This window comes from Dendrobates tinctorius, unplaced genomic scaffold (genome assembly GCF_039654945.1).
Source record: "Dendrobates tinctorius isolate UK_male_01 unplaced genomic scaffold, ASM3965494v1 ptg000235l, whole genome shotgun sequence".
NCBI classification, from domain to species: Eukaryota; Metazoa; Chordata; class Amphibia; order Anura; family Dendrobatidae; genus Dendrobates; species Dendrobates tinctorius.
The window spans coordinates 957252-983703 of NW_027361902.1; the positions used below are offsets into that span (position 1 = coordinate 957252).

At 55.6% G+C, this 26452-nt stretch overlaps 1 protein-coding gene across 1 annotated transcript in view; it reads right to left on the reverse strand.

Annotated features, from left to right (window-relative positions):
- CPSF1 (cleavage and polyadenylation specific factor 1) overlaps window positions 1-26166 on the reverse strand; it is an 88312-nt gene extending 62146 nt beyond the window's left edge. The window contains exons 1-11 of the mRNA XM_073556531.1: window positions 26112-26166; window positions 25889-26033; window positions 20976-21003; window positions 20742-20875; window positions 19179-19259; window positions 17783-17934; window positions 16665-16811; window positions 14868-15007; window positions 14439-14549; window positions 14127-14220; window positions 1791-1878 (exon numbers count right to left, since the gene is read on the reverse strand). Of these exons, the coding sequence (XP_073412632.1) occupies window positions 1791-1878; window positions 14127-14220; window positions 14439-14549; window positions 14868-15007; window positions 16665-16811; window positions 17783-17934; window positions 19179-19259; window positions 20742-20875; window positions 20976-21003; window positions 25889-26032 (1119 nt within the window). The 5' untranslated portion in view covers window position 26033; window positions 26112-26166. The remainder of the gene's footprint in view (window positions 1-1790; window positions 1879-14126; window positions 14221-14438; window positions 14550-14867; window positions 15008-16664; window positions 16812-17782; window positions 17935-19178; window positions 19260-20741; window positions 20876-20975; window positions 21004-25888; window positions 26034-26111) is intronic.
- Window positions 26167-26452: the final 286 nt, after the last annotated feature.

A 26452-nucleotide genomic window follows, 5' to 3' on the forward strand; every position in this document is an offset into this window, starting at 1 on the left:
TCCCACACCAGAGACCCCCACATGTGCAGTCACCTCTCCAGCCGAGCCTCCCACACCACGGAGACCCCACATGTGCAGTCACCTCTCCAGCCGAGCCTCCCACACCACGAAGACCCCACATGTGCAGTCACCTCTCCAGCCGAGCCTCCCACACCACGAAGACCCCACATGTGCCGTCACCTCTCCAGCCGAGCCTCCCACACCACGGAGACCCCACATGTGCAGTCACCTCTCCAGCCGAGCCTCCCACACCACAGAGACCCCACATGTGCCGTCACCTCTCCAGCCGAGCCTCCCACACCACGGAGACCCCACATGTGCAGTCACCTCTCCAGCCGAGCCTCCCACACCACGAAGACCCCACATGTGCCGTCACCTCTCCAGCCGAGCCTCCCACACCACGGAGACCCCACATGTGCAGTCACCTCTCCAGCCGAGCCTCCCACACCACGGAGACCCCACATGTGCAGTCACCTCTCCAGCCGAGCCTCCCACACCACGGAGACCCCACATGTGCAGTCACCTCTCCAGCCGAGCCTCCCACACCACGGAGACCCCACATGTGCCGTCACCTCTCCAGCCGAGCCTCCCACACCACGGAGACCCCACATGTGCAGTCACCTCTCCAGCCGAGCCTCCCACACCACGAAGACCCCACATGTGCCGTCACCTCTCCAGCCGAGCCTCCCACACCACGGAGACCCCACATGTGCAGTCACCTCTCCAGCCGAGCCTCCCACACCACAGAAACCCCACATGTGCCGTCACCTCTCAAGTCAAGCCTCCCACACCACGGAGACCCCACATGTGCAGTCACCTCTCCAGTCAAGCCTTCCACACCACGAAGACCCCACATGTGCAGTCACCTCTCCAGCCGAGCCTCCCACACCACGGAGACCCCACATGTGCAGTCACCTCTCCAGCCGAGCCTCCCACACCACGAAGACCCCACATGTGCCGTCACCTCTCCAGCCGAGCCTCCCACACCACGGAGACCCCACATGTGCAGTCACCTCTCCAGCTGAGCCTCCCACACCACGGAGACCCCACATGTGCCGTCACCTCTCCAGCCGAGCCTCCCACACCACGGAGACCCCACATGTGCAGTCACCTCTCCAGTCAAGCCTTCCACACCACGAAGACCCCACATGTGCCGTCACCTCTCCAGCCGAGCCTCCCACACCACAGAGACCCCACATGTGCAGTCACCTCTTCAGCCAAGCCTCCCACACCACGGAGACCCCACATGTGCAGTCACCTCTCCAGCCAAGCCTTCCACACCACGGAGACCCCCACATGTGCAGTCACTTCTCCAGCCGAGCCTCCCACACCACGGAGACCCCACATGTGCCGTCACCTCTCCAGCCAAGCCTTCCACACCACGGAGACCCCCACATGTGCAGTCACTTCTCCAGCCGAGCCTCCCACACCACGGAGACCCCACACGTGCCGTCACCTCTCCAGCCAAGCCTCCCACACCACGGAGACCCCACATGCAGTCACCTCTCCAGCTCAGCCTCCCACGTGCAGTCACCTCTCCAGCCGAGCCTCCCACACCACGGAGACCCCACATGTGCAGTCACCTCTCCAGCCGAGCCTCCCACACCAGAGACCTCACATGTGCAGTCACCTCCACGCATCCCTGCCAAGTCAGCGCCCCAGCCCCTTCCCTCATGATCAGCACCCTGCCCAATCATAAGCAGCGCCCCACCGCCCACCCCATCAGCAGCACCCACACCCCTTTTCCCACCTCCATCAGCACCCCACCCCTCCAGTCTCCAGATACTCACGGATGTGGTCAGGACACTCGCTGCCGCCTTGTCAAAGTGGAACGACCGAACACTCCTCATCCCATCTGTGATCAGAGTCAGGACGTAACTGGAGGGGACACAGGATTCATCACACCACAGGTACAAACCAAGCAGCACAGCCGGCGCCCCCCTCTCCCCCCCAGCAGCACAGCGGGGGCACCCCCTCCCCTGTTGAGAGCTCATTTTCGCGTTCACCTTTGATGTCCGATGAACTCCCTCTGCTGGTGAAAGGAGGTGGTGAAACTGATTTGGATGGGAGAAACCTGTCACCTGAACAGGTGGATTGCGATTGGACATCCGGAATCTCTGAGTGGATATAAGGCAGCCGACGCCCTGTAGGGTTGCTGGTGATTTCTCTGCTGAGCTCTGGCCTCCAGTTCAGTTCCTGTCTTCTAAAGCTAAGTTTTGCTCTGTTATTGTTCCATGAGATTTTGTCGGATTTGCTTAGTTTTGTGTTCTGCCAGCCCCGACTGGGGCTCTGCTGAATTTCCATTTTTGTCCCTGATCGGTTAAATCTCTTTTGCTCTGTCTTCAGAATATACCGGAGTGCTGATATAGGGATTTTGAAGTCTAGTGACTTCAGGGCTGTTTTTCCTATCAGACGTGTAGGGACATTTTTGGTAGGGTTTTTGTGGATTGCAGCCAGCATCTTTTCTGTCCTTTCCCATCTAGTTAGTTGGGCCCCATCGTTTGCTCTGCCTGTCTTTCTGTCTGTGTTTTCACCGACAATACATGTTTGGGGGCTGTCTATTGCTTTGGGGTCTGCTCTGGGGCAGTTTAGATTTCCTCTTTCTTTCTTTAGGTTTATTTAGTTCTCCGGCTGTGACGAGGCATCATGGAACACCATAGGAACGCTCCATGGCTACTGTTAGTTGCTGTGAATAGGATCAGGGGCCTGAAATCCGCTAGCTATCAACCTCTCCGGTTTTCTGGACTTAGCTTGCATTTTTGTTTTTTCCTCCTCGGTGACTCATTCATAACAGAATCACCAGCCATACCGCAGATTCTAGGGTACTCAATAGCAGGAAAGAATTGAAAAAAAAAAAAAAAAAAAAAAGTGTCAGAATTTTTTTTTGTGTATATTTTTTCCTCTTTCTCTGAGGCCGTAGGAAGAATTTTTTTCTTAATGGAGATTAAGCATTTGTCTGATCGTGTGGAGTAGCTTGCTGCTGAAGTGCGGGGAATTTCCACCTATCTTGCTCATTCACATGCTGCTGAACCAAAGATCCCTACTCCTGATGTGTTTTTTGGGGATTGGTCTAAATTTTTGAATTTTAAGAATTGTAAATTATTTCTTGCCTTGAAGCCTAACTCATCGGGGAGCTCCGCGCAGCAGGTTAAAATTGTCATCTCCTTGCTGCGCGGCGATCCCCAGGATTGGACGTTTTCTTTGACACCTGATAATCCTATTCTAACTAATGTGGATGCATTTTTTCAAGCCTTGGGGTTGTTGTATGATGAACCTAATGCTATTGATCAGGCTGAAAAGACCCTGCTGGCATTGAGCCAGGGTCAGGATTCTGCAGAGTAAGGCCGGGGTCACACTGGCGAGGAATACGGCAGAGTGAGAGGCGCTAAAAGTACGCATTAGACACGGACCAATGATTCTCTATGGGGTCCCTCGCACCAGCCGTATATTTCTCATCCGTATTCTACAGTCCGTGCCAATCACAGCATGCTGTGATTGTCAGTGTACTACGGCCGTAAAAAATACGGATTACACATGAACCACACATGTGACTTGCGAGAAATACGCACCAGGTGTCTTAGCAAAGCCGATGATTCAGTGCGCTATACAGTAAACTCACACTGACAGTTTTAATAAAGAAACGAATGAATAGATATATACACATAGAATACATACATGCATTCTGTGTGTCTATATCTATTCTTTGGTTTCTGTTATAAACCCTGTCATAGGGCTCCATTATATGTCCATTTTGCAAGCCTGCGAGAAAATCTCGCCATACGGATTACATACGGATGCTGACATGCGCAAAATACGCGACCACACCTTGATTACGGATGACATACGGAGCACTTTTTAGGGGTCATTCATCCGTTTTACGCATGTAAAATACTGACCGTATTTTGCGTCGGTTAGTGTGACCTCTGCCTTATACTGTCAAAAATTCCGAAAGTGGGCGGTCCTTACTACTTGGAATGATGGTGCATTGGCAGCCCTCTTTCGGAAGGGTTTGTCAGAAACTGTAAAAGATACTATGGTGGGATTTCCTGTTCCCTCTGGTCTTGACGATTCTATGTCATTAGCCATTCAGGTGGATCGGAGTTTACGTGAACGTAAAACTACACAAGAAATGTTGCCACCTGTTGAACAAATGTCTGAACCTATGCAATGTGATAGAGTTTTGTCTAGGGCGCAACGTCAGGAGTTCAGAAGGCGCAATAAGCTGTGTTTTTTCTGTGGAGATGCCTCTCATATTATTTCTGTCTGCCCTAAACGAGAGAAACGTTTTGCACACACGTTTTCTGTTGGTGGTGTACAACCTAAGTTTCTTCTGGCAATTACTCTGATCTGCTCCCTGTCCACATTTTCTGCTAAGGCTTTTGTGGATTCAGGAGCAGCGCTAAACCTGATGGACTTGGATTTTGCTAAACGTTGTGGGTTTCCTATGACACCTCTGCGGATGCCTATCCCTTTGAGGGGTATTGATGCTACTCCTTTGGCGAAGAATAAACCTCAGTTTTGGACCCAGGTGGTAATGTGGGTCGCCCCAGACCATCAAGAAAATTGCAGATTTTTGGTGTTGCATAATTTGCATGATAATAATAATAATAATCTTTATTTTTATATAGCGCTAACATATTCCGCAGCGCTTTACAGTTTGCACACATTATCACTGTCCCCGATGGGGCTCACAATCTAAATTCTCTAACAGTATTGTCTTTGGAATGTGGGAGGAAACCGGAGTACCCGGAGGAAACCCACGCAAACATGGGGAGAACATACAAACTCCTTGCAGATGTTGTCCTTGGTGGGATTCGAACCCAGGACCCCAGCGCTGCAAGGCTGCAGTGCTAACCACTGAGCCACCGTGCTGCCCTATATACCATCGTTCTGGGTTTCCCTGGTTGCAAATCCATAATCCAGTTTTGGATTGGAAATCTGTGTCTGTGGTGAGTTGGGGTTGTCAGTGTGCTCTTAGTGACACTCCTGTTTTCTCCACCTCTCCCCAGTCGCATGATGTTCCTGATTATTTGGCGGACTTTTATGATGTATTTAGTGAGAATGAGTCTGCGTCTTTGCCTCCTCATAGGAGTTATGACTGTGCAATTGAGCTGAGCCCTGGGTGTAAATTTTCCAAGGGTCAGCTTTTCAATTTATCTGTACCCGAGCACGAGGCTATACGATCTTATATTAAGGAGGCGTTGGAGAAAGGTCATATTAGACCATCCTCGTCACCCTTGGGTGCTGTTTTTTTTTTCGTGGCCAAGAAAGATGGTTCATTAAGGCCTTGTATTGACTATCGTTCCCTCAACAAAATTACTGTTAAATATCAGTATCCGTTACCCCTGATTTCTGATCTATTCTCTAGAGTTAGAGGTGCCTGCTGGTTTACTAAGCTTGACCTCAGGGAGGCGTATAATCTTATTCGCATCAAGCATGGGGATGAATGGAAGACGGCGTTTAATACTCCGGAGGGACATTTTGAGTACCTGGTGATGCCTTTTGGGCTCACTAATGCCCCTTCTGTCTTCCAGTGCTTCATGAACGATATTTTCCGAGACTTTGTGGATAAATTTTTTATCATCTATCTGGATGATATTTTGATCTTTTCCAGGGATTGGGATTCTCATGTGGAACATGTTCGGACTGTGTTCCGGATTTTGAGGGAGAATTCCCTGTTTGTTAAGGGGTCGAAATGCCTTTTTGGTGTACAGAGGATTTCATTTTTGGGATTTATTTTGTCTCCGTCAACTATTGAAATGGACACGGCCAAGGTACAGGCCATTTATGATTGGGTTCAGCCCACTTCTTTGAAGGCCCTCCAGAAGTTTTTGGGCTTTGCTAATTTTTATCGTAAATTTATAGCTAATTTTTCTGGTATTGCCAAACCATTGACTGATTTGACTAAGAAGGGTGCTGATGTGCTGAATTGGTCTCCAGAGGCTGTTTCTTCCTTTCAGGAGCTGAAGCGGAGGTTCACTTCTGCTCCGGTTTTGCGGCAACCTGATGTCTCACTCCCGTTTCAGGTAGAGGTGGACGCTTCGGTGTTAGAGTGTTAGCGACTCCTGGAGTGGACCCTCTGGGTCGCGGCACCAACCCTCCCAGGGCGAGCTAGCCTAGTGAGGACCACCCCCTATACAGGGAGTGTCAGGAGCAAGCCCCAGGGGATACGATACCACGACTGCTGGCACCAGGCGGCCGGCTCACAGGAGATAACGAGACTGTGACTGGAGGGTGCAGGATACTAGGGAACACAGGAGAATACACGGGAGTGCGCTGAATGCAGGATAGTGCAAGACGGGTACACGTGGGCACATAAGGCGTGTAGCGAGTAACACATCCGGAGGTAAACAAAGCAGGGCGCGTGCAAGGAGCACGACAGGGTACAGAATGAGACAGCAGTCGTGCAAGGAGGTGTAACAGAACACAGAAATAGAGTGAATGCCAGTAGGCACGACTGAGCAAGAAACAAGGGACAGGATACGAGAGGATGTGCCAGGAGGCACAACTGAGCATGAAGCAACAAGGGTTCAGAGCAAGTGCTAGGAGCACCACAGAATAGCAGACAGAGCAGAGGACCTGAGAACAGCGCACAGCCAGGCTGGGACACAGCTGACCCAGCCAGGAAGCACAACAATAATCAGGCACCTCCCCTAGGGGGAGGTCGTCTGATATAGCACATGGCTACTACTGGTTCCGGGTCAGGACCTAGCCAGAAAGCACATGACCACTACAGGTTCCGGGTCAGGTCCTCCATTACCATAGAGAGGACCGAGCCCTATACAGCACTGACAGGAGAGCGCAAGCGCAAACGTGACATGGAGGAGGAGACCCAGGAACGAGAGCTGCGCGTGCGCACCCGACGGAGACCCCCGAGGGACCGCCGTACCGGGGGGAGTGACGTCGGGGCAGAAGCCCCGCCTCCTGGTGAGCGCGGCATAACAGTACCCCCTCCTTTAAGCCCCCTCTCTCTAGAACTGGAAAATAGCACCTTGACACTAGGAGCGGGATCCAGACACTTCCTAACTGCATGAGGACCAATCAGATCCAGAGTCTCAATACGAGAAAATTTGGTCTCCTGCCATACCCTGGAGAACTCCACGGACATAGAGTCGGAGGCAGGTATTCCCGAGACAGGTCGAACCGGCAGAGGCACACTGACATGCTCGGAGACCGAAGCGGTGGTGCAGTCATTGGAAGTCAATTCATCCTTAAGAGGCGAGCTGTCGGAGGATGGTTGCTTGGGAAGTCTCTTCTTGGCACACGATGGACAAGCAGCCACGAAGTCTTTGACGTCCTGAGCAATAGACGGTCACCAGTAATCGTGGGATTAACGGGAGAGTGTCCTCTTGGCACCAACATGGCCAGCAGCCGGAGAAGAATGTCCCCAGGATAACACACCTTTACGGTTACCTTTAGACACAAAGGTCTCTCCTGGGCGCTGGGGCGTCAACTTGACGGAAGCCACGGTAATTACCTTGGGCCGGTCACTTGATGGAGGTGGAGACTGACTCTCAGCCCCTCTGTTGATAATGTCACAAGTCACAGACCGGTTGCTTGATGGATGTGGAGACTGACTCTCAGCCTCCTTCTCGACAAAGTCACAAGTCACAGACGGGTTGCTTGACGGATGTGGAGACTGACTCTCAGCCTCCTTCTCGACAAAGTCACAAGTCACAGACGGGTTGCTTGACGGATGTGGAGACTGACTCTCAGCCTCCTTCTCGACAAAGTCACAAGTCACAGACGGGTTGCTTGACGGATGTGGAGACTGACTCTCAGCCTCCTTCTCGACAAAGTCACAAGTCACAGACCGGATGGCGGACGGCGGACCTGTAACCGTCGAAGACGAGCAAGCAGGGTTCTTCGGATGAACGAACAGCAGGCAACTCTTTTGACAGGACAGTCCCCAACGGAGTATGTCACCGGATTGCCAGTCCAGGGTCGGCCCATGAGTACGTAACCAAAGAAGGCCAAGAAGAAGGGTATGAGGCGAAGTCGGCAATACGTGGAAGGAGATCCGCTCCCGATGACATGTGCCAATCTGCAACTCAACTTCCTCAGTGACCTGGTTAACGGTGTCCTGCAAGGGCTTACCGTCGACCAGAACTACTGACCTAGGAGACTCCAGGGATCTGACAGGAATACGAAACTTCTTAACTGCCTCGAGATTAATAAAGTTACCCACTGCGCCAGAGTCCACAATAGCTTTCACAGTAAAAGTCTCGAAACCAAAATTCAGGGAAACAGGCACAGTCAGGGGTAGAGAGGAATCGCATACACTTGAGGAGACCTCACTTAACAGTCCCAGGCGGAGACACTTCTCCGGTCTCTTGGGACATGAACGTAGAAAATGGGAAGCATCCCCACAATAGAAACAGAGACCTTGTGCCTGCCTCTTCACACGACGTCGTTGAGCTATCTGGAGGCGATCCACCTGCATAGGCTCAGGTACCGGATCTGCCGAAAATAACTCGGGTAACGGCTGAGAAAAACTGCGAGTGGACGAAGAGAGGCGAGAAAACCCTCTCTCTCTGGCTGACTCGCGGGTGCGCTCCTGGAAGCGCAAATCAATGTGTGTCGCGAAGGAGATAAGATCCTCCAAATTGGTAGGGGTATCTCGGCCCGCCAGTTCGTCTTTGATCCGACCGGACAGACCACGCCAAAAGGCCCCTACAAGGGCATCATTATTCCAACCTAGCTCAGAGGACAAAGTGCGAAAACATATTGCGTATTGTCCAACCAACAGAGAACCCTGACGAAGATTAAAGAGGGACTCGGTGGTGGAAGCAAGGCGACCCGGCTCGTCGAACACCTTACGGAAAGTGTCCAAAAAGATGGAAAGCTGAGCGACGAGCGGGTCATCACGCTCCCAAAGGGGATTCACCCACGCAAGCGCCTTACCCTCTAAGTGAGAAACTATAAATGCTATTTTAGCACGATCGGTGGGATAATGCTGCGGCAAAAACTCAAAATGCAAACGACACTGGTTCAAGAACCCGCGACACAACACAGGGTCACCACTATACCGGGGTGGCTTGCATAGGCGCGGAAGCGAGGGTGGAAGCATGGCCTGGGCAGATTGTATGGAAAGGAGCCGATTATCTACCGACGCTATATACTTGAGAATCTGAGCCTGGGAGTCGCGTTGCTGCGCAAGTTCCTGCTGGAGACTAGCCAACTGGGCAGCATTCCCAGGCTCAGAGGACTGAGAGGCAGATAAACCGGACTCCATGGACTTGAGAAATGCCATAATCCTAATCTGGTTTTCCCGGAGGAACGTCAGCTCCTTTTGGACGGAAGCCGCAGTACCAGCGGGGTCCATGGCCTGATTATACTGTTAGAGTGTTAGCGACTCCTGGAGTGGACCCTCTGGGTCACGGCACCAACCCTCCCAGGGCGACATAGCCTAGTGAGGACCACCCCCTATACAGGGAGTGTCAGGAGCAAGCCCCAGGGGATACGATACCACGACTGCTGGCACCAGGCGGCCGGCTCACAGGAGATAACGAGACTGACTGGAGGGTGCAGGATACTAGGGAACACAGGAGAATACACGGGAGTGCACTGAATACAGGATAGTGCAAGACGGGTACACGTGGGCACATAAGGCGTGTAGCGAGTAACACATCCGGAGGTAAACAAAGCAGGGCGCGTGCAAGGAGCACGACAGGGTACAGAATGAGGCAGCAGTCGTGCAAGGAGGTGTAACAGAACACAGAAATAGAGTGAATGCCAGGAGGTACGACTGAGCAAGAAACAAGGGACAGGATACGAGAGGATGTGCCAGGAGGCAAAACTGAGCATGAAGCAACAAGGGTTCAGAGCAAGTGCTAGGAGCACCACAGAATAGCAGACAGAGCAGAGGACCTGAGAACAGCGCACAGCCAGGCTGGGACACAGCTGACCCAGCCAGGAAGCACAACAATAATCAGGCACCTCCCCTAGGGGAAGGTCGTCTGATATAGCACATGGCTACTACTGGTTCCGGGTCAGGACCTAGCCAGAAAGCACATGACCACTACAGGTTCCGGGTCAGGTCCTCCATTACCATAGAGAGGACCGAGCCCTATACAGCACTGACAGGAGAGCGCACGCACAAACGTGACATGGAGGAGACCCGGGAACGAGAGCTGCGCGTGCGCACCCGACGGGGACCCCCGAGGGACCGCCGTACCGGGGGGGGGGGAGTGACGTCGGGGCCGAAGCCCCGCCTCCAGGTGAGCGCGGCATAACATTCGGAGATTGGTGCAGGAACTGTTTTGTCCCAAAAAGATCCGGTAACATCTAAAATGAATCCCTGTGCTTTCTTTTCCCGAAAGTTCTCCCCATCTGAATGCACTATGATGTGGGGAATCAGGAATTGTTAGCCATGAAATGGGCATTTGAGGAGTGGAGACATTGGTTGGAGGGAGCTAGACATCAAGTCGTGGTCCTCACTGACCACAAGAATTTGATTTACCTTGAGTCGGCCAAACGCTTGAATCCTAGACAGGCTAGGTGGGCCTTGTTTTTCACACGTTTTGATTTTGTGGTCTCTTTTCTTCCGGGCACTAAGAATGTCATGGCAGATGCCCTCTCTAGGAGTTTCTTTGCTGATTCTCCTGTTGTGACCAAGCCTGCTACCATCTTAGGTGAGGGGGTAGTTCTTTCTGCCATCTCGCCCGATTTGAGACGTGCTCTGGGAGAGTTTCAGGAGGACAAACCTGAGCGTTGTCCCATTGGAAAATTGTATGTTCCTGACCAGTGGAGGAAGAGAGTGATGTCTGAAGTTCATTGCTACGCATTGGCTGGTCATCCAGGTATTTTTGGTACTAGAGATTTGGTGAGTCGGTCTTTTTGGTGGCCCACCTTGTCTCGTGATGTCAGGAATTTTGTGCAGTCCTGTGGGACTTGCTCCCGGTCTAAACCTTGTTCTCGCTCTAGTGGGTTGTTGATACCTTTGCCGGTGCCCAGGAGGCCAGGGACCCATATTTCAATGGATTTTATTTCTGATATGCCTGTCTCTCAGAGAATGACTTATTTGGGTGATTTGTGATAGATTCTCTAAGATGGTCCATCTTGTAGCACTCCCTAAGTTGCCACCTTCCTCAGAGTTGGTGCCCTTGTTTTTGCAACAGGTGGTTCGCTTGCATGGGATTCCTGAGAATATTGTGTCTGACAGAGGAGTTCAGTTTGTCTATAGATTTTGGAGGACTTTTTCTTCCAAGCTGGGAATTCAGTTGTCCTTCTCCTCTGTGTTTCACCCTCAGACCAATGGGCAGACGGAGAGAACAAACCAGACTTTGGAGTCTTGAGATGTTTTATTTCTGCTGATCAGGATGATTGGGTCTCATTTTTGCCCTTGGCCGAATTCGCTTTAAATAATAGAGCTAGTTCTGCCACTTTGATGTCACATTGGGTTTCATCCTCGATTCTCTTCAGGGAAGGTGGAGTCTTCTGCCTGCCCAGGTGTTGACACTGTGGTGGAGAGAATGCACCAGATCTGGGACCAAGTGGTGGATAAGTTGTCTCTCTTCCAGGAAAAGGCCCAGCGGTTTTCCAACCGGCATAGGACCATTGGTCCCCAGTTTAAGGTGGGTGATATGGTTTGGTTGTCATCAAAGAATATCTCTATGAAGGTGGCTTCCAGGGCTGTGGAGTTGGTAAGCCAAACCTGCGACTCCGACTCCTCAATTTCCCTTACACCGACTCCGACTCCACGACTCCGACTCCCACACATATTGCTTATATTTAAGTGAAAAATTTATTGTAGTACAATGTGAACCTCAGACATTTAATCATTTTTATGATCCAATAATCAAGATATTTAGATAGAACAGAATATATATTGGTGTACTACCCGGTTTTCATTCTTTTTGGTACAGATACGATATGGATAGACAGATATGGATAAATGGATAGATAGAGCAGATTTCTAATCTGCTTTTGCTATTGAAAACATTATCTATGAGCTCAAAAACCTTTCAGGTGATGCGGTTTTTTAAAAAGATGATCAGCTTTTGCAGCGGAAAAACGTATCCTCAAAAAACACAGGAAAAACGCTGTGTGTGAATGTAGCCTTAGATCAGGAATAGAACAGCCATTTATAGGACATTTCATAACTTTCCCAAACTCCTATTAAAAAATATTCAGCATATTCTGCATTGAATTACTGGACCCAATTTATTATATATTTTAGGAGTCGGAGTCGGTCCATTTTATACCGACTCCAACTCCACGAAAATGAGCACCGACTCCGACTCCGACTCCACAGCCCTGGTGGCTTCTCCAAAGTTTAAACCTAGATTTATCGGACCTTACAAGATTTTGGAGATTCTTAATCCGGTCTCTTTTCGATTGGCTCTTCCTGTTACATTCAAGATCCATAACGTGTTTCATAAGTCTCTGTTAAAGAGGTTTGTTGAGCCAGTAGTTCCTGTGGTGGCACCTCCTGATCCTGTATTGGTTGAAGGTAATGTGGAATATGAGGTTGAGAAGATACTGGATTCTCGTCTGACTAGACGGAGACTCCAGTATTTGATTAAGTGGAAGGGTTATGGCCAGGAGGATAATTCTTGGGTCTCTGCATCTGATATTCATGCCGAAAGATTGGTTCGTGCTTTTCATCGGGCCCATCCTGATCGGCCTGGTGGCGTGGATGAGGGTTCGGTGACCCCTCCTCAAGGGGGAGGTACTGTTGTGAGCTCATTTTCTCGTTCACCTTTGATGTCCGATGAACTCCCTCTGCTGGTGAAAGGAGGTGGTGAAACTGATTTGGATGGGAGAAACCTGTCACCTGAACAGGTGGATTGCGATTGGACATCCGGAATCTGAGTGGCTATAAGGCAGCCGACGCCCTGTAGGGTTGCTGGTGATCTCTCTGCTCTGAGCTCCGGCCTCCAGTTCAGTTCCTTCTTTTAAAGCTAAGTTTTCCTCAGTTATGGTTCCATGAGATTTTGTCTGATTTGCTTAGTTTTGTGTTCTGCCAGCCCCGGCTGGGGCTCTGCTGAATTTCCATTTTTGTCCCTGATCGGTTAAATCTCTTTTGCTCTGTCTTCAGAATATACCGGAGTGCTGATATAGGGATTTTGAAGTCTAGTGACTTCAGGCCCGTTTTTCCTATCAGACGTTTTGGGACATTTTTGGTAGGGTTTTTGCGAATTGCAGCCAGCATCTTTTCTGTCCTTTCCTATCTAGTTAGTTGGGCCCCATCGTTTGCTCAACCTGTCTTTCTGTCTGTGTTTTCATCTGTTTTCACCGACAATACATGTTGGGGGCTGTCTATTGCTTTGGGGTCTGCTCTGGGGCAGTTTAGATTTCCCCTTTCTTTCTTTAGGCTTATTTAGTTCTCCGGCTGTGAAGAGGCGTCTAGGACCACCGTAGGAACGCTCCATGGCTACTGTTAGTTGTTGTGAATAGGATCAGGGGCCTGCAATCCGCTAGCTACCATCCTCTCCGGTTTTCTGGACTTAGCTTGCATTTTTGTTTTTTCCTCCTCCGGTGACTCATTCATAACACTCCCCCCAGCAGCACAGCCTGCGCCCCCCCCTCCCAGCAGCACAGCAGGGGCGCCCCCTCTCCTCCAGCAGCACAGCCGGCGCCCCCCTCCCCCCCCTAGCAGCACAGCCGGAGCGCCCCCCTCCCCCCCCTAGCAGCACAGCCGGAGCGCCCCCCCTCCCCCCCAGCAGCACAGCCGGAGCGCCCCCCCTCCCCCCCAGCAGCACAGCCGGAGCGCCCCCCCTCCCCCCCCTAGCAGCACAGCCGGAGCGCCCCCCCTCCCCCCCAGCAGCACAGCCGGAGCGCCCCCCCTCCCCCCCAGCAGCACAGCCGGAGCGCCCCCCCCTCCCCCCCAGCAGCACAGCCGGAGCGCCCCCCCCTCCCCCCCAGCAGCACAGCCGGAGCGACCCCCCACCCCCCCTAGCAGCACAGCCGGCGCCCCCCCTCCCCCCAGCAGCACAGCCGGCGCCCCCCCTCCCCCCAGCAGCACAGCCGGCGCCCCCCCTCCCCCAGCAGCACAGCCGACGCCCCCCCTCCCCCCCAGCAGCACAGCCGACGCCCCCCTCCCCCCAAGCCGCACAGCCGGCATCCCCCCAAGCCGCACAGCCGGCGGCCCCCCCCCCCCCCCCCCCCCCAGCAGTACTCACATCTCACCACCCTTCAGGGAAATCACCATCTTGTCATATGAAATGAATGTGGCCTGACAACAGTCCAAAGTGATCCTGACGCCGTCCTGAGGCTCTGTGAGCACAGAAAGTTACACACATCACAGAAGAACAGATATGGCGGCCGGCGTTACACAGGCTGCAGCGTGGGAGGTTTGGTGGGGGAATGGCGGTCTGCGCCACCTGGAGTAGAAGGGAGGTGGAATGGTGGCACCGCAGGCAGGCCGTGGCCAGGACGCTGGAAGGTTGGCAGCACCAAGGCAGGCAGGGTCACACAAGGAACACAAGACTTACTCAGAGGGAAGGAAGTGGTGCCGTTTGTCAGACTGTTGAGGGAGACGCCATACGGGGGGACGCTCTGGTTCAGATAAAGCAGCGAGTTTACAGCAAAGATGACAACTCCACCTGCAGGAGAAGAAGAAGAGTCACCCCGCAGCTGCTGACCCCCGCACTGGGCACAACAATCACACCACATACCCGCACTCTGCCTCCATGACCCGATGCACCGGGCAGGCACTGGGGGTCTCCAGAACAGCGTCACAGTCCCTGACAATGAGCGCATCCTGTGTCGCGACATCTACAGCGGAGCAACCCCCCAACCACACGATGGGCTCACTACACATGTACCTGGCCCGGAGGTCCTGCCCTGCACCCGTGCCCTACACTCAACCTTACCACCAGACGCCCCTCCAACATGAGGCAGAGACATGGCCCCTCACTCACCGATGGGCTTGGGGACCGCCAGGGCCTGGGTGCAGTCATAAGGCAAACTAGAAAGCGACCAGATGACGGGGTGAACCTTCTGCATGATGTTCAGCGAGATGGCCACGATGCTGCAGGTGTCCTGACGCACCGCCACGCGGCTGCAGAGAGAGCGGACAGATCAGAACAACCGGACTACCCCCACACTGAGAACATACAGGCGGACCCCCCTACAGAGAATGTGCAGCCGGACCACCCCTGCACGGAGAACATACAGGAGGACCCCCCTACAGAGAATGTACAGCCGGACCACCCCCGCACTGAGAACAAACAGGAGGACCCCCCTACAGAGAATGTGCAGCCGGACCACCCCCGCACTGAGAACATACAGGAGGACCCCCCCCTACAGAGAATGTGCAGCCGGACCACCCCCGCACTGAGAACAAACAGGAGGACCCCCCTACAGAGAATGTGCAGCCGGACCACCCCCGCACTGAGAACATACAGGAGGACCCCCCCTACAGAGAATGTGCAGCCGGACCACCCCCGCACTGAGAACATACAGGAGGACCCCCCCCCACAGAGAATGTGCAGCCGGACCACCCCCGCACTGAGAACATACAGGAGGACCCCCCCCCTACAGAGAATGTGCAGCCGGACCACCCCCGCACTGAGAACATACAGGAGGACCCCCCCCCTACAGAGAATGTGCAGCCGGACCACCCCCGCACTGAGAACATACAGGAGGACCCCCCCTACAGAGAATGTGCATCCGGACCACCCCCGCACTGAGAACATACAGGAGGACCCACCCTACAGAGAATGTGCAGCCGGACCACCCCCGCACTGAGAACATACAGGAGGACCCCCCCCTACAGAGAATGTGCAGCCGGACCACCCCCGCACTGAGAACATACAGGAGGACCCCACACTACAGAGAATGTGCATCCGGACCACCCCCGCACTGAGAACATACAGGAGGACCCCCCCCCTACAGAGAATGTGCATCCGGACCACCCCCGCACTGAGAACATACAGGAGGACCCCCCCCCTACAGAGAATGTGCAGCCGGACCACCCCCGCACTGAGAACATACAGGAGGACCCCCCTACAGAGAATGTGCAGCCGGACCACCCCCGCACTGAGAACATACAGGAGGACCCACCCTACAGAGAATGTGCAGCCGGACCACCCCCGCACTGAGAACATACAGGAGGACCCACCCTACAGAGAATGTGCAGCCGGACCACCCCCGCCACTGAGAACATACAGGAGGACCCCCCTACAGAGAATGTGCAGCCGGACTACCCCCGCACTGAGAACATACAGGAGGACCCCCCTACAGAGAATGTGCAGCCGGACCACCCCTGCACGGAGAACATACAGGAGGACCCACCCTACAGAGAATGTGCAGCCGGACCACCCCCGCACTGAGAACATACAGGAGGACCCCACCCTACAGAGAATGTGCAGCCAGCCCACCCCCGCACTGAGAACATACAGGAGGACCCCACCCTACAGAGAATGTGCAGCCGGACCACCCCTGCACGGAGAACATACAGGAGAACCCCCCCTACAGGGAACATATTGCCGGACCCCCCTTACAGGGAGCATTCTATTAGCCCAACCCCCCCACCCCTATACAGGAAACGTACGTCCGAGCCCCCAACCACCCTCCCCTACAGAGAACACACAACCAGGCCACCCCCCCTAATAAGGAACGTACAGCCAGGCACCCCGACACTAATAGGGAACATAAGGCTGGACCTCCACTACAGAGAACGTACAGTCGGACCCCCGCTGCTTTGTGTCACCTACCCTGGCCAGGTCTGGTTGGGCTCGAAGAGGATGAGCAGGGTGGGCTCGTAATAGCCGTGGAGGAACTGCAGGTCGATGATGTTCAGCAGCTTCTCGTCCAGTTCACGAACGTCAATGATGTAACTGGGGAGGAAGCTGGACTTCTGCCTGGGGGAGACATGGGGGGGGGGGGGGGGGGGGGGGGGGGTCACAAAAGGAGAGGACGAGACACCCCCCCCCCCACTGTACAGAGGAGTCACGCAGGAGGAAGACACCCCCCACTGTACACAGGAGACCCCACCACTGTACAAAGGAGTCACCCAGGAGGAAGACACCCCCCACTGTACACAGGAGACCCCCCACTGTACAGAGGAGTCACCCAGGAGGAAGACACCCCCCACTGTACACAGAAGACCCCCCACTGTACAGAGGAGTCACCCAGGAGGAAGACACCCCCCACTGTACACAGAAGACCCCCCACTGTACAGAGGAGTCACCCAGGAGAAAGACATCCCCCACGGCACACAGAAGACCCCCCACTGTACAGAGGAGTCACCCAGGAGGAAGACACCCCCCAATGTACACAGGAGACCCCACCACTGTACAAAGGAGTCACCCAGGAGGAAGACACCCCCCACTGTACAGAGGAGTAACCCAGGAGGAATACATCCCCCACGGCACACAGAAGACCCCCCACTGTACAGAGGAGTCACCCAGGAGGAAGACACCCCCCACTGTACACAGGAGACCCCCCACTGTACAGAGGAGTCACCCAGGAGGAAGGCACCCCTCACTGTACACAGGAGACCCCCCCACTGTACAGAGGAGTCACCCAGGAGGAAGGCACCCCTCACTGTACACAGGAGACCCCCCCACTATACAGAGGAGTCACCCAGGAGGACGAGACCCCCGACTGTACACAGGAGACCCCCCCACTGTACACAGGAGTCACCCAGGAGGAAGGCAACCCTCACTTTACACAGGAGACCCCCCCCACTGTACTCAGGAGTCACCCAGGAGGAAGCCATCCCCCACTGTACACAGGAGTCACCCAGGAGGAAGGCACCCCTCACTGTACACAGGAGTCACCCAGGAGGAAGGCACCCCTCACTGTACACAGGGCCCAGATCTGCACCTACCCCTCGGCCATCTGCCCCTCATGCTCCTCGGCCAGGGTGTCTCTTCGGAAGGGCAGCACCACCAGCCGGGTGCCGTATATCAACATCACCGCGCAGCGACCGTTGGGGTCCACCCGAACCTTGGGGATGTGCACGTTCTGCACAAAGCCATCCTGTTGAGAGAGGAAGAGAAGATCCCCGGGGGGGGGGGATAATGCCAGAGACTCACAGCAGCAGCCACCCCAGAGGGAATAACCTATGCAGTGACAGTACACCATTTCCGCCACTCCCCCTAGAGGTGCCGCACAGCGACCCAACGTGCCCCCTAGAGGGGCCGCGCAATGACCCTGTAGTGAAAAATGTATATGTAAGGATGTATGACCAGCAGTAATTAACATCTATCCTTAGACTGCAGCTCTCCACACAGGTCATGACCTGTTATCCTGAGAAGGCAGTCTCCTGTCTCCAGTCTTTCCAGGGGGCCTTGCTGAGAACACACAAATTGGAAACATTTCACACCTTCTGACTCTTTGGAAGAGAGGAGCCAATTACAGCCTGACACTATCTATGAGAAAGATCACACAAATAGTGTTCAGAGGAAAATAATGTATTCATGGGTGAATAGCCATAATCCAGTCACAAACCAAGGATTAGAATACGAGGCTGGTCTAGCAATCTGATCTCCAGAGTAAATCTATAAATTAGGCCTGTACACATAGAAACCTGTTCACAGTGAGGGGCAGCCTAGCTGGTGTGCTCCAGTCCATATCCCCCCTCCCTCAGGGACAGAATACCAGACTGCAAAGTCCGATAGTTCTGTAAGTTTCTCCCTTTTATTTTATCGCTGTTTTGCATATTTGTATGTCACTTTTTATTTCCATATTTTTATATCTTTTTATTGTAAGCGCTGCACCTTTTCTGTTAAAGCTTAAAACTTTACTAAGTCTGAGCCTTGTTGCTGTAAAGAATCCACAGCCTTAGAGTGTGCGCTCCCGGTGATTGGCGGACAGTAGTAGTATTTCCGGGACTCGTCGCCCGTGTGTTCGGTGAGTGGTGGCAGCGTGTATGAGCGGGGTGCGTGCTCTGTGTCAGGGTGTGATTTATGCTCCCACTGCAGCATAGGACAGAGGTGGAATGCTGGACTGAGTGAGAGATTGACCCTTGGAGGCGCAACCCAGAGTCACGAGCTAGAAGCAGGTACGTCACAGACCCGCTGTCCCCAATGTGCCCCCTATAGGAGCAACACAACGTCCCGCCAACCCAAGCAATGCTACCTCCACACACAGTAGTCCGTCATCTCTTGTGGTCAGGTGTACCCTGCATTCTCACACCCCTCCGTACAGCGCTTCTGCCTATGGCACCGCTGTTGTCGGACGCTCCTGGCCCAGCCTCTACAGCATCAGTGCTGGACACATACCCGCAGCTCCGGCTCCTCAAAGTAATGGAGAGACAAGGTCTTCAGGTCATGGGTGTCCGGATCATACTCCACTACCGACAGCTGGACAGAAGAGGCACGAGGTGATGAACAGCACCCCACCCCAGACACGGGCACCTCCCCCCAATCCAAACACGTGGGGCCTCCCCCCCCCAATGGGCCAACCCCAGACGCCTCCCCCCCAATGGGCCAACCCCAGACGCCCCCCCCCCCCCAATGTGCCAACCCCAGACGCCCCCCCCCCCCCAATGTGCCAACCCCAGACGCCCCCCCCCCCAATGTGCCAACCCCAGACGCCCCCCCCCCCCCAATGTGCCAACCCCAGACGCCCCCCCCCCCCCAATGTGCCAACCCCAGACGCCCCCCCCCCCCCCAATGTGCCAACCCCAGACGCCTACCCCACCCACAACCCAGTGGGCCAACCCCAGACGCCTCCCCCCCCCCCCCAATGGGCCAACCCCAGACGCCTCCCCCCCCCCCAATGGGCCAACCCCAGACGCCTCCCCCCCCCCCCCCAATGGGCCAACCCCAGACGCCTCCCCCCCCCCCCAATGGGCCAACCCCAGACGCCTCCCCCCCCCCCAACCCGAGGGGACAACCCCAGACGCCTCCCCCACCCCCAACCCGAGGGGACAACCCCAGACGCCTCCCCCACCCCCAACCCGAGGGGACAACCCCAGACGCCTCCCCCACCCCCAACCCGAGGGGACAACCCCAGACGCCTCCCCCACCCCCAACCCGAGGGGACAACCCCAGACGCCTACCCTACCCCCAACCCGAGGGGACAACCCCAGACGCCTACCCTACCCCCAACCCGAGGGGACAACCCCAGACGCCTACCCCACCCCCAACCCGAGGGGACAACCCCAGACGCCTACCCCACCCCCAACCCGAGGGGACAACCCCAGACGCCTACCCCACCCCCAACCCGAGGGGACAACCCCAGACGCCTACCCCACCCCCAACCCGAGGGGACAACCCCAGACGCCTACCCCACCCCCAACCCGAGGGGACAACCCCAGACGCCTACCCCACCCCCAACCCGAGGGGACAACCCCAGACGCCTACCCCACCCCCACCCCGAGGGGACAACCCCAGACGCCTACCCCACCCCCACCCCGAGGGGACAACCCCAGACGCCTACCCCACCCCCAACCCGAGGGGACAACCCCAGACGCCTACCCCACCCCCAACCCGAGGGGACAACCCCAGACGCCTACCCCACCCCCAACCCGAGGGGACAACCCCAGACGCCTACCCCACCCCCAACCCAGGGGACAACCCCAGACGCCTACCCCACCCCCACCCCGAGGGGACAACCCCAGACGCCTACCCCACCCCCACCCCGAGGGGACAACCCCAGACGCCTACCCCACCCCCAACCCGAGGGGACAACCCCAGACGCCTACCCCACCCCCAACCCGAGGGGACAACCCCAGACGCCTACCCCACCCCCAACCCAGGGGACAACCCCAGACGCCTCCCCCCCCCCAAGGGGCCAACCCGAGACGCAGGGGCCTCTCCCAGACCCTGACTACGGCTCACCTTGGCATCCGTGAAGCTGAGCAGCAGGGCGTCTCTCTTGGCTCCTGCCAGCTGAACACACGCCATGGACATTACATTACCAAAGAAGGAGAAGGAGGCCATGAGCTCCAGCTTCTCCTTGTGGCTTTTCCCATCTGTGAACACAAGGGGCACCATGAGCAGAGGAGGTGCAGGGCGAAAAGCGGGGGGCAACCTTACCACCGGGGGGGGGGGGGGGGGGATGAGCGAACTTACCTGAGCCTTTCTCTCCTTTACTGGAGCTCTGAAAAACAAGAGCAAACCATGAGGCAGAGGCGGCGAAAGAGGCAGCGGGTACTGATACCACAGAGACTGGGACCGTGAGCGCCCCCGACAGGAAAAACCGGGCACTGTCACCTGTCTCAAAAATACAGGTAACACGGGGGTAGCACAGATGAACCATCAGAGCACGCTAACCTACATGAGCTGATAATGTTACATAGTTATCTAATCTATTCTAGAGCTTTTGTTAAAGTAGTTTTTGAAACGTCAGAATATAATGCTCGGCATTTGCTTACAACTTGCAGGACATATTGCTTTTGTTCTTCATCTTTTGTCAGAAGGTCGTTAAAGTCGGTTACTTCCTACCTCTTTTAATTTTTCTTTCCTAACTTTTGGATTTACAAACCTAGCGTGCTCTGATGGTTCATCTGTGCTACTGAGCAATTTATTAGCCATTAACAACTCTTCATTGTCTGTAATGGTGGGATCAAAAAACGATAATCCCACCAACTCTGCATTCAAATACCACAAATGGTTCCAAAATGTGGTCAGGGCTATTTCTGCAATGTTGTTGTCACATTCTTTATAGTCTAACAGACTATGCAAAATACCTAAATCTTAAAATACCTCAATTTTTTCAAACTTTGAGCGACGAGCGGCACGGGTTAACGTCGTTTGATCAAGCTCAAATTTTGGCTCTCTCAATATTTGGAAAGGGGAATCGTTTTGTGGGGTCCAGACGGACAAAATTCCAACATTTTTTCCCCCCCATATGAGATCCGGTCACCCTAATACATACACACACACACCGTCCGTACACACTGTCCACTCTTCTCGTACACACACACCCTGTATACACCCTGCATACACACACCGTCCACTCTCCTCGTACACACTCTGTATACACACACACACCGTCCACTCTCCCCGTACACACTCTGTATACACACACACCGTCCACTCTCCCCGTACACACTCTGTATACACACACACACCGTCCACTCTCCCCGTACACACTCTGTACACACACACCGTCCGCTCTCCCCGTACACACTCTGTATACACACACACCGTCCACTCTCCCCGTACACTCTGTATACACACACACACCGTCCGCTCTCCCCGTACACACTCTGTACACACACACACACACACACACACACACCGTCCGCTCTCCCCGTACACACTCTGTACACACACACACACACCGTCCGCTCTCCCCGTACACACTCTGTATACACACACACACCGTCCGCTCTCCCCGTACACACTCTGTATACACACACACACACACACCGTCCGCTCTCCCCGTACACACTCTGTATACACACACACCGTCCGCTCTCCCCGTACACACTCTGTATACACACACACCGTCCGCTCTCCCCGTACACACTCTGTATACACACACACCGTCCGCTCTCCCCGTACACACTCTGTATACACACACACCGTCCGCTCTCCCCGTACACACTCTGTATACACACACCGTCCGCTCTCCCCGTACACACTGTATACACACACACACCGTCCGCTCTCCCCGTACACACTCTGTATACACACACACACCGTCCGCTCTCCCCGTACACACTCTGTATACACACACCGTCCGCTCTCCCCGTACACACTCTGTATACACACACCGTCCGCTCTCCCCGTACACACTCTGTATACACACACACACCGTCCGCTCTCCCCGTACACACTCTGTATACACACACACCGTCCGCTCTCCCCGTACACACTCTGTATACACACACACCGTCCGCTCTCCCCGTACACACTCTGTATACACACACACCGTCCACTCTCCCCGTACACACTCTGTATACACACACACCGTCCACTCTCCCCGTACACACTCTGTATATACACACACACCGTCCACTCTCCCCGTACACACTCTGTATACACACACACCGTCCACTCTCCCCGTACACACTCTGTATACACACACACCGTCCACTCTCCCCGTACACACTCTGTATATACACACACACCGTCCACTCTCCCCGTACACACTCTGTATATACACACGCACCGTCCACTCTCCCTGTACACACTCTGCATACACACACACCGTCCACTCTCCCTGTACACACTCTGCATACACACACACCGTCCACTCTCCCTGTACACACTCTGCATACACACACACCGTCCACTCTCCCTGTACACACTCTGCATACACACACACCGTCCGCTCTCCCTGTACACACTCTGCATACACAGACACCGTCCGCTCTCCCTGTACACACTCTGCATACACAGACACCGTCCGCTCTCCCTGTACACACTCTGTATACACAGACACCGTCCGCTCTCCCTGTACACACTCTGTATACACAGACACCGTCCGCTCTCCCTGTACACACTCTGTATACACAGACACCGTCCGCTCTCCCTGTACACACTCTGTATACACAGACACCGTCCGCTCTCCCTGTACACACTCTGTATACACAGACACCGTCCGCTCTCCCTGTACACACCGTCCGCTCTCCCTGTACACTCTGTATACACACACACACCGTCCGCTCACCCCGTACACACTCTGTATACACACACACACCGTCCGCTCTCCCCGTACACACTCTGTATACACACACACACCGTCCGCTCTCCCCGTACACACTCTGTATACACACACACACCGTCCGCTCTCCCCGTACACACTCTGTATACACACACACACCGTCCGCTCTCCCCGTACACACTCTGTATACACACACACACACACCGTCCGCTCTCCCCGTACACACTCTGTATACACACACACACCGTCCGCTCTCCCCGTACACACTCTGTATACACACACACACACACCGTCCGCTCTCCCCGTACACACTCTGTATACACACACACACACACCGTCCGCTCTCCCCGTACACACTCTGTATACACACACACACACCGTCCGCTCTCCCCGTACACACTCTGTATACACACACAGTCCGCTCTCCCCGTACACACTCTGTATACACACACACACCGTCCACTCTCCCCGTACACACTCTGTATACACACACACCGTCCACTCTCCCCGTACACACTCTGTATACACACGCACCGTCCACTCTCCCCGTACACACTCTGTATACACACGCACCGTCCGCTCTCCCCGTACACACTCTGTATACACACGCACCGTCCGCTCTCCCCGTACACTCTGTATACACACGCACCGTCCGCTCTCCCCGTACACACTCTGTATACACAGACACCGTCCGCTCTCCCTGTACACACTCTGTATACACAGACACCGTCCGCTCTCCCTGTACACACTCTGTATACACAGACACCGTCCGCTCTCCCTGTACACACTCTGTATACACAGACACCGTCCGCTCTCCCTGTACACACTCTGTATACACAGACACCGTCCGCTCTCCCTGTACACACTCTGTATACACAGACACCGTCCGCTCTCCCTGTACACACCGTCCGCTCTCCCTGTACACACTCTGTATACACACACACCGTCCGCTCTCCCTGCACACACTCTGTATACACACACACCCCGTCCGCTCTCCCTGTACACACTCTGTATACACACACACCGTCCGCTCTCCCTGTACACACTCTGTATACACACACACACCGTCCGCTCTCCCTGTACACACTCTGTATACACACACACCGTCCGCTCTCCCTGTACACACCGTCCGCTCTCCCTGTACACACTCTGTATACACACACACCGTCCGCTCTCCCTGTACACACTCTGTATACACACACACCGTCCGCTCTCCCTGTACACACCGTCCGCTCTCCCTGTACACACTCTGTATACACACACAAACCGTCCGCTCTCCCTGTACACACCGTCCACACTCCCCGTACACACTCTGTATACACACACACGCCGTCCCCTCTCCCCGTACACGCCGTCCCCTCTCCCCGTACACGCCGTCCCATCTCCCCGTACACGCCGTCCCCTCTCCCCGTACACGCCGTCCCCTCTCCCCGTACACGCCGTCCCCTCTCCCCGTACACGCCGTCCCCTCTCCCCGTACACGCCGTCCCCTCTCCCCGTACACGCCGTCCCCTCTCCCCGTACACGCCGTCCCCTCTCCCCGTACACGCCGTCCCCTCTCCCCGTACACGCCGTCCGCTCTCCCCGTACACGCCGTCCGCTCTCCCCGTACACGCCGTCCCCTCTCCCCGTACACGCCGTCCCTCTCCCCGTACACGCCGTCCCCTCTCCCCGTACACGCCGTCCCCTCTCCCCGTACACGCCGTCCCCTCTCCCCGTACACGCCGTCCCCTCTCCCCGTACACGCCGTCCCCTCTCCCCGTACACGCCGTCCCCTCTCCCCGTACACGCCGTCCCCTCTCCCCGTACACGCCGTCCCCTCTCCCGTACACGCCGTCCCCTCTCCCCGTACACGCCGTCCCCTCTCCCCGTACACGCCGTCCCCTCTCCCCGTACACGCCGTCCCCTCTCCCCGTACACGCCGTCCCCTCTCCCCGTACACGCCGTCCCCTCTCCCGTACACGCCGTCCCCTCTCCCCGTACACGCCGTCCCCTCTCCCCGTACACGCCGTCCCCTCTCCCCGTACACGCCGTCCCCTCTCCCCGTACACGCCGTCCCCTCTCCCCGTACACGCCGTCCGCTCTCCCCGTACACGCCGTCCGCTCTCCCCGTACACGCCGTCCGCTCTCCCCGTACACGCCGTCCGCTCTCCCCGTACACGCCGTCCGCTCTCCCCGTACACGCCGTCCCCTCTCCCCGTACACGCCGTCCGCTCTCCCCGTACACGCCGTCCCCTCTCCCCGTACACGCCGTCCCCCTCTCCCCGTACACGCCGTCCCCTCTCCCCGTACACACCGTCCGCTCTCCCCGTACACGCCGTCCCCTCTCCCCGTACACACCGTCCGCTCTCCCCGTACACGCCGTCCTCACCTCGGCGTCGTGGTTGAGCCGGTACACGTAGAGCTGGGAGGTTCCCGCCACCACCAGGTTCCTTTCCGCGTTGGAGAAGAAGTTGCAGAACATGGAGAACTCCAGGCCGGTGGGGGGATGCGCCTGCCGGTACACGGCGTACATCCTGCGGGAGAGGAGACACACGGAGAGTATGGAGGCGGCCCCGCACCGCCGGCAGCAGCCGGGGACCCGCCGCACTCACCTGCCTCCGCTGCGGGGTCACTCCAGGCTGCTGAGCCCACACGCCGCCGCCACAGAGAGTCTCGGGAAGCAACAGTCCAGAGCGGCACTTCCGCTGTCGCCATGACAACCAGACACAAGGAGGGTGCGCGACCTGAGAAGCACGTGATCATAAGATGAGGGAGGAGGCGTGGCCAAAACAAGAGGTGAGAGGCAGGGGACGACGGGAGGGGACGAGGGGAGGGGACGAGGGGAGGGGAGGGGAGGGGAGGGGAGGGGAGGGGAGGGGACCGAGGGGAGGGGGACGAGGGGAGGGGAGGGGACGAGGGGAGGGGACGAGGGGAGGGGAGGGGACGAGGGGAG